This window comes from Heterodontus francisci, chromosome 26 (assembly GCF_036365525.1).
Source record: "Heterodontus francisci isolate sHetFra1 chromosome 26, sHetFra1.hap1, whole genome shotgun sequence".
NCBI lineage: Eukaryota > Metazoa > Chordata > Chondrichthyes > Heterodontiformes > Heterodontidae > Heterodontus > Heterodontus francisci.
Genome location: NC_090396.1, coordinates 75,253,536 through 75,281,451, shown reverse-complemented (window position 1 = coordinate 75,281,451; position 27,916 = coordinate 75,253,536). Strand labels below are relative to the sequence as shown.

Sequence of the window (27,916 nt, the reverse complement as noted above, 5' to 3'; positions counted from 1 at the left end):
AGGAGAAATATTAAATAAACTGACCAAACTGGAAGAAGACCTGAAATGTTCTCTCTCCACAGTTGCTGCCTGACCTGCTGAGTATTTCCAGCACTTTCTGTTTTTTTCACATTTCCAGCATCTGCAGTATTTTGCTTAAAAAGGGAGAGATAACATGTCCAGGGGAATATATACCAGTCAGTTTAACATCGGTGGCAGGAAAAATAATGGAATCCCTATTAAAGGAGCAAATAGAAAAACATCTAGAAAACAAAAATATAATAATGAGTAGACAGCATGGATTCAAAAGGGAAAATTTTGCTTGACCAACCTCGATGAATTTCTTGAAGAGGTAACAGAAAGAGTTCTGATGAAGGGTCATTGAATTCACAAAGATAGGTAGGAAAATAAGTTGTGAAGAGGACATAAGGGGGCTACAAAGGGATATAGATAGGTTAAGTGAGTGAGCAAAGATCTGGTAAATGGAGTATAATGTGAGAAAATGTGAAATTGTCCATTTTGGCAGGAAGAATAAAAAAGAAGCATATTATCTAAATGGTGAGAGATTGCAGAGCTCTGAGATGCAGAGGGATCTGGGTGTCCTAGTGTATGAATCACAAAAGGTTAGTATGCAGGTATAGCAAGTAATTAGGAAAGCTAATAGAATGTTATCATTTATCGCAAGGGGAATTGAATACAAAAGTAGGGAGGTTATGCTTCAGTTATACAGGGCATTGGTGAGACCACATCTGGAGTACTGTCTACAGTACTGGTCTCCTTATTTAAGGAAGGATGTAAATGCGTTGGAGGCAGTACAGAGAAGGTTTACTACACTAATACCTGGAATGGGCAGGTTGTCTTATGAGGAAAGATTGGACAGGCTAGGCTTGTATCTGTTGGTGTTTAGAAGAGTAAGAGGCGACTTGATTAAAACATATAAGATCACAGAATTGTTACAGTGCAGAAGGAGGCTATTCGGCCCATCGTGTCTCCACCAGCTCTTCGAACCTGAGGGGTCTTGACAGGGTGGATGTGGAAAGGATGTTTCCTCTTGTGGGAGAATCTCGAACTAGGGGTCACTGTTTAAAAATAAGGGGTCGCCCATTTAAGACAGAGGTGAGGAGAAATTTTCTCACAGAGGGTGGTGAGTCTTTGGAACTCTCTTGCTCAAGAGGCGGTGGAAGCAGAGTCTTTGAACAGAAACATAGAATATAGGAGCAGGAGTAGGCCATTCGGCCCTGCGAGACTGCTCTGCCATTCATTATGATCATGGCTGATCATCCAACTCAGTAACTTATAGAAACATATTTTTAAGGTAGTGGTAGATAGATTCTTGATAAGCAAGGGGGTAAAAGGATATCGGGAGTAGGCGGGAATGTGAATTTGAGGTTACAATCAGAACAGCCATGATCTTGTTGAGCGGTGGAGCAAGCTTGAGGGACCGAGTGGCCTACTCCTGCTCCTAATTCATAGGTGTGTATGTTCATATGAGTACAAATACACAAATCACTAATAGTGGTAACGCATGTTAATAAGCCTATCAAAAAAGCAAACCAAGCACAATGGTTTATTTCTAGAGGGATAGGTTTGAAACTAGAGAAGTTATGCGGCACAGTGGTGCAGTGGTTAGCACCGCAGCCTCACAGCTCCAGGGACCCGGGTTCGATTACGGGTACTGCCTGTGTGGAGTTTGCAAGTTCTCCCTGTGTCTGCGTGGGTTTCCTCCGGGTGCTCCGGTTTCCTCCCACAAGCCAAAAGACTTGCAGGTTGGAAGGTAAATTGGCCATTATAAATTGTCACTAGTATAGGTAGGTGGTAGGGAAATATATAGGGACAGGTGGGGATGTCTGGTAGGAATATGGGATTAGTGTAGGGTTAGTATAAATGGGTGGTTGATGTTCGGCACAGACTCGGTGGGCCGAAGGGCCTGTTTCAGTGCTGTATCTCTAATCTAATCTAATCTAATCTAATCTTGTGTCAAACTTGGTCAGGCCAGACCTGAAGTACTGTTTCCAGTTCTGGTGGTCATATCATCAAAAGATATAGAGGCACTGGAGAGGTTGTGAAAAAGATTTACAAGGATGATACCAGGAATGTGAGGGTATACCGATCAGCAAAGGGTGAAGAGACTGGGTCTTTCTCTTGAAAAGAGAATGCTGAGGGGTAACATGGTTGCAAAGTGACCAGGGTTGGGAACTAAATATTCCAGAATACTTAACTTTTAGAAGAGATAGACAAAATGGAAAAGGAGGGGAGGCGGCCCTGATAATAAAGGATGGGATAAAGACAGTCAAGAGAAAGGGTCTTAGCTCAGAATATCAAGATGTAAAATCAGTTTGGATGGCGCTAAGGACAGAAAACACTGGTGGGAGTTGTTTACATGCCCCTAACAGTGGTTGAAATGTCAGGCAGCGTATGGATCAGGAAATTGGAAGTGTATGTAACAAGGGTAATACAATAATCAACTGGGAATTTAATGCTTATATAGAGTAGGCGAACTCAATTTGCAGTAATAGTGTGGAGGATTTTTCTTCTATTCATTCGGGGGATGTGAGCATCGCTAGTTAAGCCAGCATTTGTTGCCCATCATGAAATGTATACAAGATAGTTTCTGGACAGGGAACAGGCTGTTTTGAATCTAGTATTGTGCAATGAGAAAGAGTTAATTAATAACCTTGTAGTAAAGGGGCCCCTAGGGAAGAGTGATCATAATATGATAGAATTTTATATTGAATTTGAAAATGATTTTGTTAAGTCCAGAACTTGGGCCTTAAATCTAAACAAAGCAAACTACATAGGTGTGAGGGATGAGATTGCTAAAGTAGATTGGGAAACCACATTACAAAGTATGATAGTAGACAAGCAATGGCAAACATTTACAGAACTAATACATAATTTGCAACAAATATGCATTCCTTTAAGGCCCAAAAAGCACACAGAAATGTTGTCCAACTGTGGCTAACAAGAGGAGTTAAAGTTAACATTAGATCAAAGGAAGAGGCTTATAAAGTTGCCATAAAGAATAAAAAGCCTGAAGATTGGGAGGATTTTAGAATTCAGTAAAGGAGGACCAAGAAATTGATAAGGAAAGAGAATAGAGAATATGAGAGTAGGCTGGCAAGAGACATAAAAACAGATTGTAAACATTTTATAGGTATGTAAATAGAAAGAGAATAGTGAAAGTAAACATACATTCATTAAAGGCCGAGACAGGTCAAATTATAATGGGGAATAAGGAAATGGCAGAGATATTAAACAAATATAGGGGAGGCGGTGGTATCGTGGTAATGCCACTGGACTAGTAATCCAGAGCCCAGGTTAATGCTCTGGGGACATGGGTTCGAATCCCATCACGGCAGATGGTGGAATTTGAATTCAGTTAATAAACTCTGGAATTAAAAAGCTAGTCTAATGGTGACCATGAAACCATTGTCGATTGTTGTTCACTAATGTCCTTTAGGGAAGGAAATCTGCTGTCCTTACCTGGTCTGGCTTACATGTGACTCCAAACCCACAACAATGTGGTTGACTCTTAACTCTGAAATGGCCGAGCAAGCCACTCAGTTCAAGGGCAATTAGGGATGGGTAATTAATGCTGGCCTAGCCAGCGATGCCCACATCTCTTGTATCTGTCTTTATGGTAGAAGTCGCCAAAAAACAAATTCAGAAATAGTGGGTATTCAAGGATCTAGTGAGAATGAAGAGCTTAAAGAAATCAGTATTAATAAAGACAATATTAATAAAGACAGTAATAATAAAGTACTTGAGAAATTAATGAGACTAAGTGATGACAAATCGCCTGGGCGTGATGACCTGCATCTGGAGTTTTCAAAGAGATAGCTGCAGAGATAGTGGATGCACCGGTTTTGAACTTCCAGAGTTCCTTAGATTCTAGTATAGTTCCCAAGGATCGGACAGTAGCAAACAATAACCCCCTCCCATTTAAGAAAGGAGGAAGAGAGAAACTGGGCATCAATAAGCCAGTTAACCTAACATCAGTAGTAGGCAAGATGCTAGAATCTACTATTAGTGACATGGTAACAGGGCACTTAGAAAATGATAATATGATCAAGCAGAGTCAACACAGATTTATAAAAGAGAAATCGTTTGCCAAATCTGTTAAGAGTTTTTTGAGGATGTAGCTAATAGGATAGATAAGGGGGAACCAGTGGATGTAGTGTATTTAGATTTTCAAAAAACATACGATAAGGTGCCACACAAGATGTTGTTGCACAGAATTAGGACTCATGGGATGGGAGTAACTTTGGCATGGATTGAGGATTGGTTACTGGACAGAAAACAGACAATAGGAATAAACGGGACTTTTTCAGGTTGGCAGGCTGTAACTAGGGGTAACCACAAGGATCAGTACCTGGCCCTGAGCTAATTACAGTTTATATTAATGATTTAGATGAGGGGATGGAGTGGAACATATCCAAGTTTGCTGATGATACAAAGTTAGGTGGGGAAGTAAGCAGTGAGGAGGATGTAAAGAGGTTGCAGAGGCATATCGACAGATTGAGTAAGAGGTCAAGAATATGACAGATGCAGTTTACTAAGGGCAAGTGTGAAGTTATCCACTTTGGTAGGAAAAATTAAAAAAAGGAATATTTTTTGAATGGAGAGAGTGGGAAATGTTTTCATTCAGAGGGACATGGTGGTTGGACATGAATCACAGAAAGTTAACAGCAGGTACAACTAGGAAGTCAAATGGTACCATCAGCTTTTGTTATAGAAGGATTGGAGTATAAGAGTAATGAAGATGTCCGACAATTATACAGGGCATTGGTGAGGCCACACCTGGAAGACTGTGCACGGTTTTGGGGTCCAAAGGAAGGATATATTTCCCTCGAGGGCATGCAGTAAAGGTTCAGTAGACGAGTTCCTGGGATGAGGGGATTCTCCGAGAGGAGAGATTGAGTAGACTACGCCTATATTCCCTTGGGTTTCGAAAAATGAGAGGTGATCTAATTGAAACATATCAAATTCTTAAGGGTTTTACAGGGAAGGCACAAAGACGTTGTTGAAACTGGCTCGAGAATCTAAAACATGGAATCACAGTCTCAGGATAAGGAGCCGATCATTTAGGACTGAGATGAGAAGAAAATTACTCACTCAAAGGGTTGTGAATCTTTGAAGATCTCTACTCCGCAAAGCTGTGGGTGCTCAGTCATTGAGTATATTCAGGACAGAGGGCAATAGAGTTTTGGATACTAATGGAATTAGGGATATGGGAATAGTACAGGAAGGTGAAGCTGAGGTGGAAGATCAACCATGAGCATGATCAATAGTAGAGCAAGGCCGAAGGGCCAAATGGCCTCCTCCAGCTCATATTTCTCATGTTCTTCATTGCATTCCAGTGAGAGTCAGTGTATGTGGAACTGTACCCCAGTGAGAGTCAGTGTGTGTGGAACTGTACCCCAGTGAGAGTCAGTGCGTGTGGAACTGTACCCCAGTGAGAGTCAGTGTGTGTGGAACTGTACCCCAGTGAGAGTCAGTGTGTGTGGAACTGTACCCCAATGAGAGTCAGTGTGTGTGGAACTGTACCCCAATGAGAGTCAGTGTGTGTGGAACTGTCCCCCAGTGAGAGTCAGTGTGTGTGGAACTGTACCCCAATGAGAGTCAGTGTGTGTGGAACTGTCCCCCAGTGAGAGTCAGTGTGTGTGGAACTGTACCCCAGTGAGAGTCAGTGTGGGTGGAACTGTACCCCAATGAGAGTCAGTGTGTGTGGAACTGTCCCCCAGTGAGAGTCAGTGTGTGTGGAACTGTACCCCAGTGAGAGTCAGTGTGTGTGGAACTGTCCCCCAGTGAGGGTCAGTGTGTGTGGAACTGTACCTCAGTGAGAGTCAGTGTGTGTGGAACTGTACCCCAGTGAGGGTCAGTGTGTGTGGAACTGTACCCCAGTGAGGGTCAGTGTGTGTGGAACTGTACCCCAGTGAGGGTCAGTGTGTGTGGAACTGTACCCCAGTGAGAGTCAGTGTGTGTGGAACTGTACCCCAGTGAGAGTCAGTGTGTGTGGAACTGTACCCCAGTGAGAGTCAGTGTGTGTGGAACTGTACCCCAGTGAGAGTCAGTGTGTGTGGAACTGTACCCCAGTGAGAGTCAGTGTGTGTGGAACTGTACCCCAATGAGAGTCAGTGTGTGTGGAACTGTACCCCAGTGATAGTCAGTGTGTGTGGAACTGTACCCCAGTGAGAGTCAGTGTGTGTGGAACTGTACCCCAGTGAGAGTCAGTGTGTGTGGAACTGTACCCCAATGAGAGTCAGTGTGTGTGGAACTGTACCCCAGTGATAGTCAGTGTGTGTGGAACTGTACCCCAGTAAGAGTCAGTGTGTGTGGAACTGTCCCCCAGTGAGAGTCAGTGTGTGTGGAACTGTCCCCCAGTGAGAGTCAGCGTGTGTGGAACTGTACTCGAGTAAGAGTCAGCGTGTGTGGAACTGTACCCCAGTGAGAGTCAGCGTGTGTGGAACTGTACCCCAGTAAGAGTCAGTGTGTGTGGAACTGTACCCCAGTGAGAGTCAGTGTGGGTGGAACTGTACCCCAGTGAGAGTCAGTGTGTGTGGAACTGTACCCCAGTGAGAGTCAGTGTGTGTGGAACTGTACCCCAGTGAGAGTCAGTGTGTGTGGAACTGTACCCCAATGAAAGTCAATGTGTGTGGAACTGTACCCCAGTAAGAGTCAGTGTGTGTGGAACTGTACCCCAGTAAGAGTCAGTGTGTGTGGAACTGTCCCCCAGTGAGAGTCAGTGTGTGTGGAACTGTACCCCAGTAAGAGTCAGTGTGTGTGGAACTGTACCCCAGTAAGAGTCAGTGTGTGTGGAACTGTCCCCCAGTGAGAGTCAGTGTGTGTGGAACTGTCCCCCAGTGAGAGTCAGTGTGTGTGGAACTGTACCCCAGTGAGAGTCAGTGTGTGTGGAACTGTACCCCAGTGAGAGTCAGTGTGTGTGGAACTGTACCCCAGTGAGAGTCAGTGCGTGTGGAACTGTACCCCAGTGAGAGTCAGTGCGTGTGGATCTGTACCCCAGTGAGAGTCGGTGTGTGTGGATCTGTACCCCAGTGAGAGTCAGTGTGTGTGGAACTGTACCCCAGTGAGAGTCAGTGTGTGTGGAACTGTACCCCAGTGAGAGTCGGTGTGTGTGGATCTGTACCCCAGTGAGAGTCAGTGTGTGTGGAACTGTACCCCAGTGAGAGTCCATGTGTGTGGAACTGTACCCCAGTGAGAGTCCATGTGTGTGGAACTGTACCCCAGTGAGAGTCAGTGTGTGTGGATCCGTACCCCAGTGAGAGTCAGTGTGTGTGGAACCATACCCCAGTGAGAGTCAGTGTGTGTGGATCTGTACCCCAGTGAGAGTCAGTGTGTGTGGATCTGTACCCCAGTGAGAGTCAGTGTGTGTGGATCTGTACCCCAGTGAGAGTCAGTGTGTGTGGAACTGTACCCCAGTGAGAGTCAGTGTGTGGAACTGTACCCCAGTGAGAGTCAGTGTGTGTGGATCTGTACCCCAGTGAGAGTCAGTGTGTGTGGAACCATACCCCAGTGAGAGTCAGTGTGTGTGGATCTGTACCCCAATGAGAGTCAGTGTGTGTGGATCTGTACCCCAGTGAGAGTCAGTGTGTGTGGATCTGTACCCCAGTGAGAGTCAGTGCGTGTGGAACTGTACCCCAGTGAGAGTCAGTGCGTGTGGAACTGTACCCCAGTGAGAGTCAGTGTATGTGGAACTGTACCCCAGTGACAGTCAGTGTGTGGGGAACTGTACCCCAGTGAGAGTCAGTGCGTGTGGAACTGTACCCCAGTGAGAGTCAGTGCGTGTGGAACTGTACCCCAGTGAGAGTCAGTGTATGTGGAACTGTACCCCAGTGAGAGTCAGTGTGTGGGGAACTGTACCCCAGTGACAGTCAGTGTGTGGGGAACTGTACCCCAGTGAGAGTCAGTGTGTGTGGAACTGTACCCCAGTGAGAGTCAGTGTGTGTGGATCTGTACCCCAGTGAGAGTCAGTGTGTGAGGTGTTAGTGTCTAATAAGTTCTGTTAATGGATGTTAAATACCTCGTAGTTTAAGGTAATAGTGGGCACTGGTATTGGGTGGTGATTGGTTAATTTTACTCAGATGTATATATAAAGAAGAACCAGCCAGCAGTGAGTGTGCATTGTTCACTCTGGAGAAGTGAGCTCTGTGGTAAACACTAAACAGTCTGCAGCAAAGCATCCTTGTCTCAGTGTCTTCTGCACAAATAGGCTTAGAAGTTTTCGCTGACATTGGTAGCAAAGGTTGGTTGCCTAAAAGTGAACTAAGATTTGTTTTCAGGCAGGAAGTTAGAATTACATTTAATTTTTTCAATGCCAGTGTGATGTTAGGTATATAGGCTGTATGTCCCAAAGACTGGCGGATCGTATCAAACAACATGTCCCTTCTGCTGTTCGCAACAGGCAAGCTACATGCCATACCGAACCAGCCCGTGCTTGCAAAATTCAAAACAGTGTCCAACATTAGATGTGATTCCTTGACTGGACAATATTTGCTAAATAATCCTCAGTGTGCTAAAAATTACGCCGACAACCAATTCAAGATTGTCAGTAGGGCTCACAGTGCTGCGCATTTGCAGGTACTGGAAGCTACATATATTAATACACAGGGCCCTATTCTTTGCAGACAGAAAGAATATGTACAATCATTGTACCTGTTTCTGCTAAACAAAATAAGTGCCAACCATTCACTGGTTCATTCCTCAGGGCAATGCCTTCACCAATCAGAGTCAAGCTGCCTGGTTTAAATTTTAAATAAAGTTTGGCAGTTAACTGTCAGTCTCTGTAAACTGGTGCATTCTCCATGGCGACGCCTCTACCAGTCAGAGTTCACTTGCCAACCAATCAGCACTCTCTTCTCATGCAGTATAAGTTGTTGTTTTCTCTTACATTGGTTATTCTTGCGGATTGTCCTGATGAGTGCAAGACGAAAAGCTTCAACAACATGTCTCTATTTTCAACAATACTCAAGTAAATTTTTTTTTTGAGACGACTGTAATTGGAGTTTTTTTGAAGAAGATGACTGACACCAGGTGTAAGGTGTCAGGATATAATTCCCGCCATTGTTTTGTGAAGCCAAACATTACGATCAATGGAAGGATGAAGTTGATATATGAACACGGGTTGCGTCTTTGCCTAAAAGGAAGCAAGGAATCGGGGCAAAGTATTCTCGCAGCTAGAGGCTCATCATTTGGATGATGAGGAAGGTTTGGACAAACCCTTGAAATTTATGGATAAAATTTATATGAAAGATGACTTATTGAGAGCCTATGAGGCGTGGTTGGACTTTGATAAATTTAGAAAAATGGATGGTTTTTCCACAGAAGAGTGTATCATGGAGTTTAACTGACTCTATGCAGGGTTGCAGTGATTCTAGTTGGAAATTCTAAGTCAGTACTTGCCTTCATATTGTTGGATTGTGCTCGGATATCAAAGATGGAGAGGCTCTTACTCTTTACTGGGGTTAGATTCAAAGAGACTTTTTGACCAGATGTCTGAAGCCTTAAAAAAAAAGAGAAAATGTGGGGAATACATTCCTTTCTGACTGCTTTCATTGTGCAAATGGGTTGAAGGTGGAGGATACAATACCAGCAGCAATTCCAGGTCATTGCAATGTGGGGCCCAGACATCAGTATGAAAGAAGAATCACTCACCAACAAAAAGACTGAGGATTGGGATCCTCTTAGTGGCTATAACAGATGGTGGGAATTGGACAATTATGGCAGAAAGATGAACACCAGGAATAACCAAGGAGTGGTCAACAGGCATTTCTGATGTGACTCAAAGTATCATTGTGTTGCATTGTCCAAAAAGGAATAACAGGATTTTTGAGATGAAATGACTTGGAAGGTGAGGATGACGACACTGATCAATCAGAAGGAATTGTATTGGTCACGAGAAGCTTCAGTCTGGTAATGGGTGTCCTAGTCGCAGATTAATTCAATTGTGCAGTACTAGACAGTGGGTGTACAGCCACAGTATGTGGAGTGGTCTTTTTTTTATTAATTTGTGGAATGTGGGCATCGCTGCTTAGGCCAAGTACTGTCCATCAATTGAATAGCTTGCTCGGCCATTTCAGAGGGCATTTCAGAGTCAAGCATATTGCTGTGGGTCTGGAGTGACATGTAGGCCAGACCAGGTAAGGACAGCAGATTTCCTTCTCTAAAGGACATTAGTGAACCAGATGGGTTTTTACAACAATCGACAGTGGTTTCATGATCACCATTTGCTCTAGCCATAGTTCCAAAGGACCATAGGCATCTCTGCTCATTAGAGAGACAGTTGGTGATGTACAGTTGGCGGCACGGTGGCGCAGTGGTTAGCACCGCAGCCTCACAGCTCCAGCGACCCGGGTTCAATTCTGGGTACTGCCTGTGTGGAGTTTGCAAGTTCTCCCTGTGTCTGCGTGGGTTTCCTCCGGGTGCTCCAGTTTCCTCCCACATGCCAAAGACTTGCAGGTTGATAGGTAAATTGGCCATTAGCAATTGCCCCTAGTATAGGTAGGTGGTAGGGGAATATAGGGACGGATGTGGTAGGAATATGGGATTAGTGTAGGATTAGTATAAATGGGTGGTTGATGGTCGGCACAGACTCGGTGGGCCGAAGGGCCTGTTTCAGTGCTGTATCTCTAAATAAAATAAAAAAATAAAATACAGCTCGAGGGTCACCACTCCAAGTGTGGGGCAAGGCGAGGAGGCAGGCCTACATGAACTACCACAGCCGGTACGGGGATTAAACCTGCACCATTGGCGTCTTTCTGCATTTCACACTGGTCACCATTAGACTAGCTTTTAATTCCAGATTTTTAAATTGAATTCAAATTTCACCATCTGCTGTGGTGGAGCTCGAACCCATGTCCCCACAGCAATAGCCTGGGCTCTGGATTACTAGTCTAGTCACATAACCGCTACCCCAACAGTGTTACATGGACACTTTAAGTAAGAAAGACCAAAGTAAGGTCAAAGAATATGACAGTTCTACCTGTTTCAGTTTTGGGGATGACAGCACGCTGAAATCACTAAACAGTGGTAATTCCGTGTAAAATAGCAGGGGATAAACCATTTTCTAAGTACTGATGTCGTATTCAGTGAAATATCTTTGCTGTTAAGTAAGCCGTCTATGAAAAAGGCTCGGATGAAATTGGATATAGAACATGATAAGGCGATTATCTTTGGGAAATCTGCAGCTTTGCGGTTTACACAGTCGGGACATTGTTGTATTCCTCTAACGAGACCTAACATCTCGAAGCAGGATGTTAAAGAAGTATTAATGGGGCATCGGGGGTCGGGATTTAAAGGAGAAAAGGCAAATTATTTCAAAACTACATCGACAGTTTGCACATCCATCTTGTCGTAGGTTGAAGATTCTGTTGAAAGATGCTGGGGTAATAGATGCTGACTACATTAAACTTATTGAAGATATCAGTGAAAAATGTGATATCTGTAAAAATAAATACAGGAGGACACCATCGCAACCCAGAGTGAGTCTCCCATTAGCAAGGGACTTTAATAAAACCATAGCAATGGACTTGAAGGTATGGGATAAAGACAAAAACATGTTTATTCTACACTTTATAGACGTGACGACTGGATTCAGTCTGTCGACGGTAATTTATAGTAAAGACAAAAAGTAATAGAGGACGATAATGGAAAGGTGGATAGGAACAGGACTGGGAGCACTGGCTAGGTTTCTAACTGACAATGGAGGAGAATTTACCAATGATGAGTTCAGGAATATGTGTGAAAATATGAATATTGTATCAATGTACACGGCAGCAGAAAGTCCTTTTAGTGATGGGATTTGTGAGAGAAATCACGCTGTGATTGACGAGATGCTCTGAAATATTTTAGCCGACCATCCAAATTGTAAATTGACTGCTGCTCTGACGTGGGCAGTACATGTAAAAAACACACTTCAAATGGTTAGGGGCTGTAACCCATATCAATTAGTTTATGGCAAGAATCTGAAAATACCTTTGGTAATGTGGGATCATCCCCCGGCTTTAGAGGCGACTACAATTAGTTCCATTTTTGCAGAACATTTGAATGTCATGCATTCAGGGAGAAAAGCATTTATTAAGGCGAAGGTTTCAGAAAAAAATCAGGAGAGTTTTGAGGTCAGGTCATCAGAAAAAACATTTATACCAGAGACACGATGTATTACAAAAGAGAAGGGAAGAAAGAATAGAGAGACCCCGGAAAGGTTATCGGCATTGATGGCAAAATGGTAACTTTACAACATGGTAACCAAACTGTTAGAGTGCATTCCTCACGGCTTATTGGCACTGATTATACATTGACAGAATCTGAACAAATGATGGACACTGATGATGCACTATGTACTTCACATGAACATACACTGGACCTTTACAAGCAACAGATTGTGGTGGATAATGGGCTGACTGAGAGTGGACCAAGTGATAGTGAAGATCCAGATCAGGCCATTTATCCCAAAGGTCAATTACTAAAAGTTGGGACTCGAGTGATATATATGCCAGAAAGAGCTTGTGAATGGAGGAAAGCCACCCTTATAGGAAGGGCAGGAAAGGCCACAGGGAAATACAAACATTGTCTGAATGTCTAAGACCAGGGACAGGATATCAGACCTATAGATTGGCAGAAGGAAGTACAACAGTAGAAGGCCAGAAAACATAGTGTAAGTTCAGACAGTGGGCCTGAAGATGATCATAGTTCAAGGACTTGTGAAAGGACGTCTGGTCATAGGAGGGACAGGTCGAGTAGTAGTAGTCCAGAAAGGGATAGGAAATCTAGTAGGGGGCGTGGTTTCACTAGAGCGACGACCAGAGAACAGGCAAGGAGTGCCAGAAGAAGTAGGAGTCCTTACAATAGAGAAGCTTTTGTGGCTACTCACAAGTTAGATGGTAAGTTGGTAAAGGATGTCAAGCAAAAAGAGCTTGACAGTTGGAGAGAGTTTGGTATATACACAGAGGTGCCAGATAGAGGACAACCAGCGTTGTCCCATAGATGGATCTGTATAGAGAAAGTACTTACCGATGGTATGTATAAAGCTAAGGGCAGACGAGTAGCTCGGGGGTTTGGGGAACGACAAGGTGACCAGGAAGTTGGAGTAGACTTCCCAATAGCAGGAAAAGCAAGTTTGACGATTTTCCTGGCCCTTTTAGTGAAACAATCATGGGAATGTAAATCTATTCACATTAAAGCAGCATTTTTGCAAGGGGAGATATTTCAAAGTATTTTTAAAGTCACCAAAAGAAGCTGGAGATATAGAGGGGAAATTATGGAAGCTAAACAAGTGTATTTATGGGCTAAATAATGCATCGAGGGTGTGATATTTTTCAGTTAGGTCCATCCTACTAAAAGCTGTTGTGTCCAGCTAAATGCGGATCCGGCAATGTTTTATTGGTACTTTGAAGAAAAACTAGCCGGCATTTTCTTGATGCATGTTGACAATTTTCTGTGGGGAGGATCGAAGGCATTTGAGAAATTTGTGGCAGATAAAGTTCGACAAGAATTTAAAATTGGAAATCTGGCTTCCGGAGCTTTTAAATATAAAGGGTTGGATGTTAGGCAGATTAAGTTGGGGGGAGTGGTAATCCTAAATCAACAGTCTTACCGAGAGAATGTTAATCGGAACCTGATAAATCAGGCCAGATCCTCATAAAAGGAAGAGTCTGCAACTAAGGGACAAGTAGACCAGTTCAGGAGCTTAATGGAGTGGGTGAACTGATTGTGCACACTAACTCGGTCGAATGCTAGCGATGATTATTAGAATTGAGCACCATACTGAAACATGCTACTGTTGGGGAAGTGTTGAAAGCAAATAAGACATTGAAGAGATTGAGTTTTGATAAATGTACACAGGTTTCCAGCATTGGGTGACCCAGAAGAGATGAAATTAGTCATTTTTAGTGATGCCTCACACGCTAATCTTCCCGATTGTTATTCAAGTGCATCAGGATTCATTATATGTTTGTTGGGAAGAAATGATAAATGTTGTCTGGGAATCAAAGAAAATAAAGAGGATTGTTACAAGCACCTTAGCTGCTGAGACACTTGCACTGATAGAAGCGATAGATATGGGTATGTATTTATCCAGTATTTTAAAGGAACTCTTCTGTAAGGGGCATTCAGAGAAAGGTTTCCCTATAGAATGCTACATAGATATCAATTCTCTCTGGGACAATGTCCATTCAACAAAAAGTGTCACGGAAAAGAGGTTGAGGATTGATTTCGAGAGTTTAAAAGAAATGTCGGAAAGACATGAATTTTCCAAAATAAAATGGGTCGACAAAAGTTATCAGTTGTCTGTTTGTTTTATGAAGAGAGGTGCAAAGAAATTATTGGATGTCCTCAAAGAGGACTGGTGTGATGATGAGCTGGGGAACATGGGAATTTTTATGTTAAGATGAGAACCCGTACCCTAGTGAGAGTCAGTGTGTGTGGAACTGTACCCCAGTGAGAGTCAGTGTGTGTGGAACCGTACCCTAGTGAGAGTCAGTGTGTGTGGAACTGTACCCCAGTGAGAGTCAGTGTGTGTGGAACTGTACCCCAGTGAGAGACAGTGTGTGTGGAACCATACCCTAGTGAGAGTCAGTGTGTGTGGAACTGTACCTCAGTGAGAGACAGTGTGTGTGGAACCGTACCCTAGTGAGAGTCAGTGTGTGTGGAACTGTACCCCAGTGAGAGACAGTGTGTGTGGAACTGTACCCCAGTGAGAGTCAGTGTTTGTGGAACTGTACCCCAGTGAGAGTCAGTGTTTGTGGAACTGTACCCAAGTGAGAGTCAGTGTGTGTGGAACTGTACCCCAGTGAGAGTCAGTGTTTGTGGAACTGTACCCCAGTGAGAGTCAGTGTTTGTGGAACTGTACCCAAGTGAGAGACAGTGTGTGTGGAACTGTACCCCAGTGAGAGTCAGTGTGTGTGGAACTGTACCCCAGTGAGAGTCAGTGTTTGTGGAACTGTACCCAAGTGAGAGTCAGTGTGTGTGGAACTGTACCCCAGTGAGAGACAGTGTGTGTGGAACTGTACCCCAGTGAGAGTCAGTGTTTGTGGAACTGTACCCAAGTGAGAGTCAGTGTGTGTGGAACTGTACCCCAGTGAGAGACAGTGTGTGTGGAACTGTACCCCAGTGAGAGTCAGTGTTTGTGGAACTGTACCCCAGCGAGAGTCAGTGCGTGTGGAACTGTACCCCAGCGATAGTCAGTGCGTGTGCAACTGTACCCCAGTGAGAGTCAGTGCGTGTGCAACTGTACCCCAGTGAGAGTCAGTGTGTGTGCAACTGTACCCCAGTGAGAGTCAGTGCGTGTGGAACTGTACCCCAGTGAGAGTCAGTGCGTGTGGAACTGTACCCGAGTGAGAGTCAGTGCGTGTGGAACTGTACCCCAGTGAGAGTCAGTGTGTGTGGAAGTAAACCACAGTGAGAGTCAGTGTGTGTGGAACTGTACCCCAGTGAGAGTCAGTGTTTGTGGAATTGTACCCCAGTGAGAGTCAGTGTTTGTGGAACTGTACCCCAGTGAAAGTCAGTGCGTGTGGAACTAAACCCCAGTGAGAGTCAGTGCGTGTGGAACTGTACCCCAGTGAGAGTCAGTGCGTGTGGAAGTAAACCACAGTGAGAGTCAGTGTGTGTGGAACTGTACCCCAGTGAGAGTCAGTGTTTGTGGAATTGTACCCCAGTGAGAGTCAGTGTTTGTGGAACTGTACCCCAGTGAGAGTCAGTGTGTGTGGAACTAAACCACAGTGAGAGTCAGTGTGTGTGGAACTGTACCCCAGTGAGAGTCAGTGTGTGTGGAACTGTACCCCAGTGAGAGTCAGTGTTTGTGGAACTGTACCCCAGTGAGAGTCAGTGTTTGTGGAACTGTACCCCAGTGAAAGTCAGTGCGTGTGGAACTGTACCTGAGAGAGAGTCAGTGTGTGTGGAAATGTACCCCAGTGAGAGTCAGTGTGTGTGGAACTGTATCCCAGTGAGAGTCAGTGTGTGTGGAACTGTACCCCAGTGAGAGTCAGTGTGTGTGGAACTAAACCACAGTGAGAGTCTGTATGTGTGGAACTGTATCCCAGTGAGAGTCAGTGTGTGTGGAACTGTACCCCAGTGAGAGTCAGTGTGTGTGGAACTGTACCCAAGTGAGAGTCAGTGTGTGTGGAACTGTACCCCAGTGAGAGACAGTGTGTGTGGAACTGTACCCCAGTGAGAGACAGTGTGTGTGGAACTGTACCCCAGTGAGAGTCAGTGTGTGTGCAACTGTACCCCAGTGATAGTCAGTGTTTGTGGAACTGTACCCCAGTGAGAGTCAGTGCGTGTGGAACTGTACCCCAGTGAGAGTCAGTGCGTGTGGAACTGTACCCCAGTGAAAGTCACTGTGTGTGCAACTGTACCCCAGTGAGAGTCAGTGCGTGTGGAACTGTACCCCAGTGAGAGTCAGTGCGTGTGGAACTGTACCCCAGTGAGAGTCAGTGCGTGTGGAACTGTACCCCAGTGAGAGTCAGTGCGTGTGGAACTGTACCCCAGTGAGAGTCAGTGTGTGTGGAACTAAACCACAGTGAGAGTCAGTGTGTGTGGAACTGTACCCCAGTGAGAGTCAGTGTGTGTGGAACTGTACCCCAGTGAGAGTCAGTGTTTGTGGAACTGTACCCCAGTGAGAGTCAGTGTTTGTGGAACTGTACCCCAGTGAAAGTCAGTGCGTGTGGAACTGTACCTGAGAGAGAGTCAGTGTGTGTGGAAATGTACCCCAGTGAGAGTCAGTGTGTGTGGAACTGTGCCCCAGTGAGAGTCAGTGTGTGTGGAACTGTACCCCAGTGAGAGTCAGTGTCCTCCTGCAGTGTGGTTAGTATAATGAGTGTGACTGAGATAGTGAGTGTGAGTAGGATAGTGAGTGTGAATGAGACACAGAGGGCTGGATTTTGAGAAGGAGGCGGAGTTCCCAGTGCCGTGCTGAAAATGTGGGGGGGGAGCTTCGGCGCGGCCTTTTCGTATCCCCCGGCACAATCCTCTACTGTTCCAGAGGCAAATTTTCAGGAGTCAGGATCATTGACCCTTCAAAGAGGGGGAACCTGCCTCCAAGAGCTCCGGACAATCTCTGGGCCAGCAGCTCAGCAGTGTCGGCATTCCACCGGGAGCAGAGGCCACTGCCGTGGTGCATGTACATCTCCCTTTGAAGGTGGCAGGGAAGTTATGCTGAACTTTTATAAATCTCTGGTTAGACCCCAACTGGAGTACTGTGTCCAGTTCTGGTCACCACAGTTTAACAAGGATGTGAGAGTCCTTGAAAGGGTGCAGAGGAGATTTATCAGAATGGTTCCAGGGATGAGGAGCAAATATGTGCACACTTTGCAGAGGTGTGTAAAAATAATAGGGTAATTATATTAGGTGATTTCAACTTTCCCAACATTAATTGGGATAGTCATCGTGTTAAGGGCTTAGATGGAGTGGAGTTCTTAAAATGTATACAGGAGAACTTTTTAGCTCAATATGTAGAGGATCCAACAAGGGAGGGTGCAGTGCTGGACCTAATTCTGGGGAATGAAGCCGGACAGGTGGTTGATGTGTTGGTGGGGGAGCATTGTGGTGATAGCGACCACAACATGGTACAACTTTAGCTTGTTATGGAGAAAGAAATAAACAAGTTGCAAAAAAAAGATTTGGATTGGGGGAGAGTGAATTTTAGTAAAATAAGGCAGGATCTGGCCAAGGTGGACTGGAAAGAGTTACAAAGTGGACAAATCTCCAGGTCCGGACGATTTGTGTCCCAGGATGCTGTGGGAGGCAAGGGTGGAGATTGCAGGGGCTCTGACCCAAATTTTTAATTCCTCTCTGGCCACGGGGGAGGTGCCAGAGGACTGGAGAACAGCTAATGTGGTCCCACTATTTAAGAAAGGTTGTAGAGATAAGCCAGGGAACTACAGGCCAGTGAGTCTCACGTCAGTGGTAGGGAAACTATTGGAGAAAATTCTGAAGGAGAAAATCTATCACCACTTGGAGAGGCAAAATTTGATTAGGAATAGTCAGCATGGCTTTGTCAGAGGGAGGTCATGCCTAACAAATTTGATTGAATTTTTTGAGCATGTGACCAGGTGTGTAGATGAGGGTAGTGCAGTTGATGTAGTTTACATGGATTTCAGCAAAGCCTTTGACAAGGTCCTACATGGGAGACTTATCAAGAAAGCAAATGCACATGGGATACAAGGTAACTTGATAAGGTGGATTCAAAATTGGCTTAGCTGTAGGAGACAGAGAGTGATGACAGATGGTTGTTTTAGTGACTGGAAGCTAGTGTCCAGTGGCGTACCACAGGGGTCTGTGCTGGGTCCCCTATTGTTTGTCATTTATATAAACGACATAGATGACTATGTGGGGGGTAGGATCAGTAAGTTCGCGGATGACACAAAGATTGGCCGAGTGGTTAACAATGAGGTGGAGTGTCTTGGGTTACAGGAAGATATAGACGGGATGGTCAAATGGGCAGAAAAGTGGCAGATGGAATTTAACGCTGAAAAGTATGAGGTGATACACTTTGGAAGGAGTAATGTGACACGGAAGTATTCAATGAATGGCCTAACACTGGGAAGTTCCGAGGAACAAAGGGACCTTGGCGTGTTTGTCCATAGATCTCTGAAGGCAGAAGGGCAGGTTAATAGGGTGGTGAAAAAGGCATATGGGACACTTGCCTTTATCAATCGAGGCATAGTTTACAAAAGCAGGGAGGTCATGTTGGAGTTGTATAGAACTTTGGTAAGGCCACAGCTGGAGTACTGTGTGCAATTCTGGTCACCACATTATAGGAAGGGTGTGATTGAATTGGAGGGGGTGCAGAGACGATTCACCAGGATGTTGCCTGGGATGGAACATTTAAGCTATGAAGAGAGGTTGGATAGGCTTGGGTTGTTTTCGCTGGAGCAGAGAAGACTGAGGGGTGACCTGATTGAGGTGTACAAGATTATGAGGGGCATGGACAGGGTGGATAGGGAGCAGCTATTCCCCTTAGTTGAAGGGTCAGTTACGAGGGGTCACAAGTTTAAAGTGAGGGGCGGGAGGTTTAAGGGGGATTTGAGGAAGAACTTTTTTACCCAGAGGGTGGTGACAGTCTGGAATGCCCTGCCTGGGAGGGTGGTAGAGGCAGGTTGCCTCACATCCTTTAAAAAGTACCTGGATGAGCACTTGGCACGTCATAACATTCAAGGCTATGGGCCAAGTGCTGGCAAATGGGATTAGGTAGACAGGTCAGTGTCTTTAATGCATCGGTGCAGACTCGATGGGCCGAAGGGCCTCTTCTGCACTGTATTATTCTGTGATGCTGTGATGGAGGATTTTAGTTACAAGTTTAGGTTGGAAAAGCTGGGTTTGTTCTCCTTGGAGCAAAGGAGATTGAGGGGAGATTTAATACAAGTGTACAAGATTATGACAGGTTTAGATAAGTTAGACAAGGAAAAACTGTTCCCATTAACTATTGGTACAAGGACTAGGGTACACAGATTGAAGGTTTTGGGCGAGAGATGCAGGGGAATATGAGGAAGCATTTTTTTTTTTACACAGTGGGTGGTAATGATCAATAACTCACTGCCCACAAGGGTGGTGGAAGTAGAGACGATCAATGACTACAAGAGGAAGTTGGATCTGAGAGAAATAGACTTGCAGGGGTAAGGGGATCGAGCCTGGGCGTGGGACTGACAGGATAGCTCCGTGGAGAGCTGGCATGGGCTCGATGGGCCAAATGGCCTCCTTCTTTGCTGTAAATGACTCTATGACTGTATGTATGTCGGCAACGTTCCCAGGCCCTGCGCTGGAACCGCAGACCTTCAGATAAGTGTGATGGGGTCGCGGGGGCCTGTCTGGAAGGCCCTGATGAGGGGGGTTGGGGGATGTGGGCATGAAGTCCAGGGGGAGGGGGAGCCATGGGGTTTTAGGTTTTGCCGAGGTCTGTCCTCTGTGGGCACAGATTGCCCACGAGGAGGGTCGCCGCCCCAGCCCGCTGGGAGGGCACCTCGTTTTACAAGACGCCCTCCCTGCATGGCAGAGGAAACCCCTGCCGCTGGTTAGATCCCAGTGTCGGGGAAGAGGCCCTTAAGTGGCCTCTGGGCGGGAAACTATCGTCGGCCAATCTTGCCCCCGGCAAAATCACTTGGTGACGAGGTGGCGATAGGGCGGTGAAGGGCCCTGCCCGCCCGCCACCCAGCACAATCCTCTGGCTCCTCCAGCTCTGACTCTACCTCAGGTGGGCCCATAAAATCCAGCCCAGCGAGTGTGAAGGAATGAGTGAGTGTTCCTGAGTTTATCTGGAATCTGTAATCCTTTACAATCCCACAATGTGTATTCTTTCTTCTCTGATTCCGATAGTGAAACAATCCATGTTTGCTGCTCGTCCCTGAGTCAGACAAAGATGGAGCTTGTTTTATAATCCTCAGAGCAGTGTGTGTTTTTGAACAATGTGGAGGGGAAGTACCCTGTGGAAAGCTGCTGGAGTTATGTTTCATGTGCACACATCGACCTGTTATTACACATCGGGGCTGGGGATTCGTGGCTCTGTAGGGAAGTTGTGCTCAGTAAACAGGAGGGTTCCTCACCCCTCCCCTCCCGCCTCAGTCCCAAAGCTTTTCACAGACACGCGTTCAAGCTCTTTCAACTATTTCCAACTTTCGCAGCACCAATTTGTTACTGTCACCGAGAGCCTGTGAGTGGGTCGGTCAGTGAGAATGTCAAGCTTCATCCAGACAGATTCTCCAGAGGGCAGCATATAAATAGAGGAGAGCGAAATAGGAAATCTCATTAACTATTAGCTTTTCTGCAAAAAATCACGAGGAGCTGAAACTTAATAATCCTGTGTAGTCAGACTGAGGGCAGCCTGGGTGTGCAGGGAGAGAGAGAGTGACAGAGGGAGAGGGAGGGAGATAGAGTGATTGCGACAGAGAGAGAGGGAGAGATAGATAGAGAGATAGTGACAAAGAGGGATAGAGTAAGTGACAGAGAGAGAGACATTGTGACAGAAAAAGAGAGGTATAGTGACAGAAAGGGAGACATAGGTAAAGTGAAAGAAAGAGAGAGGTAACTAATGACAAATAGAAAGTTTTCTTAAGACTATTGATTCCGGTTTAGACACTGACCATCTAGCAGTCACCATCATGAACTGGATCCTGCTGGCTGGGAGGACTTGGATCTCACTGGGACCTGTTCTCTTGACTCTCCTTCTTCCTCTGCCTGTTGAAAATGTGGCAGTGTCACGGATCAAATACTCTCACGCTGGGATCTGTCCCAATGAGATGAGTCCCAGTCTGTGGGTGGACGCGCAAAGCACCTGCTCCCGGGAGTGTGAGACGGACCAGGTAACATCAGCTGCAAATGATTTTTCTTTATTCCCAAACTGGGAAGGATTATATTTTAAATGTACGCGATAACCAGGGCTGCTAGTTAGTGCTGGTCTGGGCACTGGGGTATAGCATTAGACATCGAACGCTATTCACTGTCAGTCAATTAAGGGAGCAAACTTATTGTAAACAATCACATTTGAATTCAGAATAAATTTCTAGCTGTCAGATTCTGCTCGAAGTCTCTGTCTAAAGGGAATGGAGAATATCTTAAAGTTTGAGAATATTTCTTTCCTGATTCACAAAAGTTTGCTCCCTTCCGAAATTTCAATCACTTTTCACCTTCTGCATTTCAGGAGAAAATTTCCTGGATCGGACTGTTTTGGGATGAACAGGATTCCAGGAAAATGAAAAACTGCCTTTACTGTCCTCTGTGCATTTTATCCGATTTAAGATTTGAATTTTTTTTTAACTGTCCAGCTCTCCCCTTTATTCAAACTTCCTGCTGTTCATTGATCTCTAATTTCAGTTAAGAGTTAACAGGAATCCCTGAAACCTCCCTTCATAATATGAGACTAAGTCAGCACCTTAGGAGTATAACACATTCACAAATTGGTTTTACTCCTGTCTTCAAACCTCCTTATTTTCTGTGTGTGACATTTGCACCAATTTTAGTGCAGATCAGCCCGTCACTTGCTCAGGTCACTCGATTGTTAAATAGCATCAGAAAACTAACAAAAGACAGAGCAAAATAAATCACAGCCACTGCCAAGAGACAAACTGCAAGGAGATAGACTTTAGTGGAAGTGTTCTCCTGCTGAGTCAGAATGTTTCTGGATTCAAACTCTGCAGACCTGTACTAGTAGACTTGTACTAGCTGCCGAAACAGCAAAGATACAAAATTGGTTAAGGGATCAAAACAGAGAGTTGTGATGAATGGCTGTTTATTAGACTGGAGGAAGGTAATGCAGTGTTGTTCCCCAGGGTTCAGTAGTGGGTTTTGATCTACATTAATGATTTGGACTTGGGTGTACAGGACACAATTTTGAAATTAGCCGATGACATGAAACTTGGAAGTGTTGTAAACTGTGAGGAAGATAGTGAAAGACTTCAAGAGGTCAGACAGGCTGGTGGAATGGGTAGTCACGTGGCAGTGAAATTTAATGCAGGGAAGTGTGAGGTGATACATTTTGGTTGGAAGAGCAAGGAGAGACAATACAAACTGAATGGCACAATTTTAAAAGAGTTACAGGGGCAGAGAGACCTGGGGGTGTTTGTGCACAAATCCTTGAAGGTGGTAGAATAGGTTAACAAAGCAGTTAATAAAGAATATGAGGTTCTGGGCTTTATAGATGCATAGAGTGCAAAAACCAAGAAGTTATGCTGAACCTATATAAAACACTAGCTCATTACCAGCTGGAGTATTGTGTCCAGTGCTGGGCATAGTATCACAGTTTAATAAGGATGTGGAGATGGTGAAGAGCGTACAGAAGAGATTTACTACAGAGTTGTGGGATTACAGTTACGTGGATAGACTAGAGAAGCTGGTTGTTCTTGGAGTAGAGAAGGTTAAGAGGAAATTTGAGACAGGTGTTTAAAAACATAAAGTGTTTAGATAGAGTAAATAAAGACAAACGGTTTCCAATGACTGAAGGGTCAAGAACCAGAGGACACAGATTTAAGGTGATTGGCAAAAGAACCAGAGGTGACATGAGGAAAAACTTCTTTACACTGTGAGTGTTTAGGATCTGGAATGCACTGTCTGCTCGAGCTGCTGCAGATTCAGTAGCAGCTTTCAAACGGGAATTGGATAATTGAAGGAGAAACAATTGCAGTGATATGGGGAAAGAGCGGAGGCGTGGGACTGACTGGATTGCTCTTTGAAAGAGCCAGGGCAGACTGGATGGGCTGAATGGCCTCCTTCTGTATTGTACTGTACTATAGTGTTCGCCTCACAGCCTGTCAGGCTGTCAATCAGCCGCATATCCATTGCTTCACTCTGTTTTCCCAAAGTTACAAAGACACCAACAGCCAGAATTATGGAAAGAAAAATAATGTGAAAACTTAGAAGTTCCAGGATGTTGAGAAATAGAGACGGACACGGTGAGTAAGTGTAAATGTTGTGACTGAGCCACATGGAGCAGGCAAACTCCTACATGATGCTGACTTACTTGATCTCACTCAGGGCAGCAGCAACAGGTATAACTGGGCTCAGTACCCTTCAGGTGAGGGAGGAAAAACATCAGCCAAGGTTCCTGTTGAAAGGTGGACGGCAGCTGGGCAGAGGAATGGACTGGGAAGTGATGCCCTCTGTGTTAAATAGTCGTAGTCTATTGGGTAAGTCTGTACCTCAGCAGGAGTCAGCACATTCAGAGTGCGGGAATTGGGGCACAAAATATACAGGTGTGTATTAAATGTTGTTCAGCTGGGGCACAGAGAGTGAGTGAGTGAGATCTACGAATGCTGTGATCATTGAATTTGCATTGTGTGTGTGGGAGAGATTTTTGGGGAGGAATGTGATTTCCTCTGCTCAGTTATTAGCTCTGCCTCAGTGGGGAGCATTCTCACCTTGGAGTCAGTAGGTCGTGTGTTTAAGCCCCACTCCAGAGTCATAAACACACTCCCAGTGACTGGCTGACACTCCCAGTCTTTTGGATGAGACATTAAAATGAGGCCATGTCTGTCCTCTCGGGTGGATGTAAAAGATCCCATGGTTACTATTTTGAAGAAGAGCAGGGGGGAGTTCTCCCTGGTGTCCTGGTCAATATTTATCCCTCAACCAACATCATAAAAACTGATCAGCTGGTCGTTATCACATTGCTGTTTGTGGGATCTTGCTGTGTGCAAATTGGCAGCTGTGTTTCCTAAATTACAACAGTGTCTATACTTCAAAAACACTTCATTAACTGTAAAGTGCTTTGGGATGCCCTGAGGTTGTGAAAGGTGCTATAGAAATGAAGGTTCTTCCTACCTTTGCACTCTGTTTGCTGATTCTTTTCAGCTCAATGAGCTGTGAGATTTGGAAGTCAGGATGTAGCTGTGCCAGTAACCTGAGCCCTGTATTATTCTAACCCCCTGGTGAGCTGGCATGGGCATTGAGGGGTGTTTGTTGTTATACCAGTGCCAGTGGGTTTAAGGTCAGTCTGATGCCATTGATGGTTGTTGCTGCAAGATCTGGGGAACGGTTTTGCGGACAGGGAATACATAGAACATAGAACAGTACAGACCCTTCGGCCCACGATGTTGTGCCGAACCTTTAACCTACTTTAAGATCAAACTAACTACCTACCCTTCATTCTACTATCATCCATGTACCTATCCAAGAGTCACTTAAATGCCCCTAATGTATCTGCTTCTACTACCACCGCTGGCAGCGCATTCCACGCACCCACCACTCTCTGTGTAAAGAACCTACCTCTGACATCTCCCCTAAACCTTCCTCCAATCACCTTAAAATTATGCCCCCTGGTGATAGCCCTTTCCGCCCTGGGAAAAAGTCTCTGGCTATCCACTCTATCTATGCCTCTCATCATCTTGTACACCTCTATCAAGTCACCTCTCATCCTTCTTCGCTCCCATGAGAAAAGCCCTAGCTCCCTCAATCTTTCTTCATAAGACATGCCCTCCAGTCCAGGTAGCATCCTGGTAAATCTCCTCTGCACCCTCTCTAAAGCTTCCACATCCTTCCTATAATGAGGCGACCAGAACTGAACACAATATTCCAAGTGTGGTTGAACCAGGGCCTTATATATCAACCAGGAATGTATGTATGTGCTGGATGATCCCACGTTCGGACCCAGCCAGAGAAATTGCCACAGAATAGCAGTGGGAAGTAACCTCCCAAAGGGTGATTTTCACCATCATAGGGGCGCAGGACTGGATTGTTTGCCCATTTCTATTGAAGAAGCTAACTTGCATTAAATTGACTCTGTTTGGGGAACTGATTGATCTCCCAGTCGCTCTCATTCTATTTACACAAGGGTTTTGACACATCAACAATATAACTCTGAGGGCGGAGGGACTGCAGTCCTCAACACCTGATCATTGCTGCAGTCCGCTCCATCACCAGGGTAAGGGGACTGTAGGGTACACTCACCTGGACTATCTCCTTATGTGGCTCACTATCAAATCTGGTCTGATTTACACTCCTGTAATCGCTTTGTGACATATTTCCTACATTCAAGGTGCTATCTAGATGTAAGTTGGTGTTGAAAACCTCATGTTTTATTGGAAACCTTTCTTCTTTTCATTTCTTCAGGATTGTGAAACGTTTGAGAAATGTTGTCCCAATGTGTGTGGCTTGAAGAGCTGTGTTGCTGCCAGGTACATGACCATTAAAGGAAGGAAAGGGCCAGTGGGCATGCCGAGAGGAGCCACTTGTGACCGCTTCATGTGCGTCCAGCAGGGCTCTGAGTGTGACATCTGGGATGGGCAGCCTGTGTGTAAATGCAAGGACAGGTGTGAGAAGGAGCCACACTTCACCTGTGCCTCTGATGGGCTGACGTACTACAACAAGTGCTACATGGATGCTGAAGCATGCACCAAGGGAATCACACTGACGGTGGTCACCTGTACCTATCACCTCACCTGGCCAAACACAAGCCCCCTGCCACTGGACACCACTGCCCACCCCACCACTGCCGACTCACTGACCACCTCCCAGGACATGGTGTCGCCAGCCCTGCTCTCCAATCCTGTCCACCAGTCCACATACGTGGGGAGCACGGTCAGCTTCCTCTGCGATGTCAGTGGGAGACCACAGCCTGAGCTCACTTGGGAGAAGGAGCTGGATGGGAGGGAGAACATCATAATGAGGCCCAATCATGTCAACGGGAACGTGGTCGTCACCAACATTGGACAGCTGGTGATTTACAATGCTCAGCTCCAAGATGCTGGGATCTACACCTGCACTGCCAGGAATCCAGGGGGGTTCCTGAGGGCAAACTTCCCCTTGTCTGTTATCAAGCGGGAAGACCTGATGAGGCAGAATTCTGCAAACACATCTCAGATTCCAGCCACTGAGTGCTTGAAACAGCCTGACCGCGAGAACTGTGGGGAGCATCAGATCAGGTGGTATTACGACTCCAAGAAAAACAACTGCTTCACGTTTAACTATGGGCACTGCGATAGGAACATGAACCACTTTGAGACCTACGAGGCCTGCATGTCAACCTGCATGAACGAACCCGTCAACATCTGCAATCTGCCGGCTTTGCAGGGCCCCTGCAAGGTCTGGGACCCAAGATGGGCCTACAACAGCCTGATGAAGCAATGTCAGTCCTTCATCTATGGAGGGTGTGGCGGGAATGAAAACAATTTTGAAAGCAGGGAGACCTGCGAGGAGATCTGTCCTTACCCCAGGAACCAGCAATGCAAAGTCTGCAAACCTCGCTTCAAGATAGTGACCAGCTATTGCAAGAGTGACTACGTCATAGTTGGCCGCATGACTGAATTGACGGAAGAGACAGACTCAGGTCGTGCCTTGTTTACTGTGGACAGGGTCCTGAAAGATGAAAAGATGGGGCTTCAGTTCTTTGGCAGTGAGATGCTGGAGATCACTCTCTTAAATATGGACTGGAATTGTCCATGTCCCAACATGACCACTGAAGATGGTCCTCTCATTGTCATGGGTGATGTCCACAATGGAATGGCTGTTCTCCAACCCCACAGTTTTGTGAGGACTGTGAATGAGAGACGTATCAAGAAACTATTTGAGGTCAAGGATAAGAAAACCTGTGACCTCTTGAGAGAGCTGACAGGACTTCAGTAGGTCTGCTATTGGTCAGTAGACCTGCTATTGGTCAGTACGCTGCTATTGGTCAGTAGACTGCTATTGATCAGTAGGCTGCTATTGGTCAGTACGCTGCTATTGGTCAGTAGACTGCTATTGGTCAGTACGCTGCTATTGGTCAGTAGGCTGCTATTGGTCAGTACGCTGCTATTGGTCAGTACGCTGCTATTGGTCAGTAGGCTGCTATTGGTCAGTAGACTGCTATTGGTCAGTACAAATGCAGAGATCCTTACAGAAAAAAGACACATTTATGAAAAGCTTTTTGAAAAAAATCTCACTTTTGACAAACTAATTATATAAGCACTTAACTTCTTAGATTTGTAACTGCTTGCAACATGTGTAAGTAGATCTTTGATGATTGACAAGATCATTTCTTACTGATGGGCTTTGATAATGACACAATGAGCCCTCAATGGACAGTAGTGATTTATTACTTTTCTTGTTTAAAGGTCCATGGATTCTGCTGGATTTCCCCAATATTCTGGATGTAATAAAGGGAGATACTTGTATACTTAATGCTGTCTCTTAGTCGCCTCTTTCTGGCTCATCATCAATACGAGGGCCTCTGGTAGTCGCCATATTGTTAGATCAGGACGTTGAGGCTTGTGACATTACGAATGTTGATCCAGTCCGTAATCCACCAATCACAATGGGTTACAACCTCATGATGTCACTGGGTTACTACATGATGTCATTGAGATGCAACTTGATGTCACTGGGCTAGCACCGGACGGAGTGCTTCTCCCTCTGCTCTCCGACAGGCACCGATTCTCAGTAGAGTGCAGTTTCCTAAGGGTCGAGTGCCTTGTGGCTGATCAATCATTCTGGGAACGGGACACATGGCATAGCAACCAAA

The 27,916-nt window shown here is 45.4% G+C and overlaps 1 protein-coding gene across 1 annotated transcript in view; it reads left to right on the top strand.

Annotated features, from left to right (window-relative positions):
• Nucleotides 1-27,074, top strand: part of wfikkn2a (info WAP, follistatin/kazal, immunoglobulin, kunitz and netrin domain containing 2a) — a 73,013-nt gene extending 45,939 nt beyond the window's left edge. Inside the window, exon 2 of the mRNA XM_068058729.1 lies at nucleotides 25,528-27,074. Coding sequence (XP_067914830.1) covers nucleotides 25,597-27,039 — 1,443 coding nt within the window. The 5' untranslated portion in view covers nucleotides 25,528-25,596 and the 3' untranslated portion in view covers nucleotides 27,040-27,074. The remainder of the gene's footprint in view (nucleotides 1-25,527) is intronic.
• The last annotated feature ends 842 nt before the right edge of the window (nucleotides 27,075-27,916 follow it).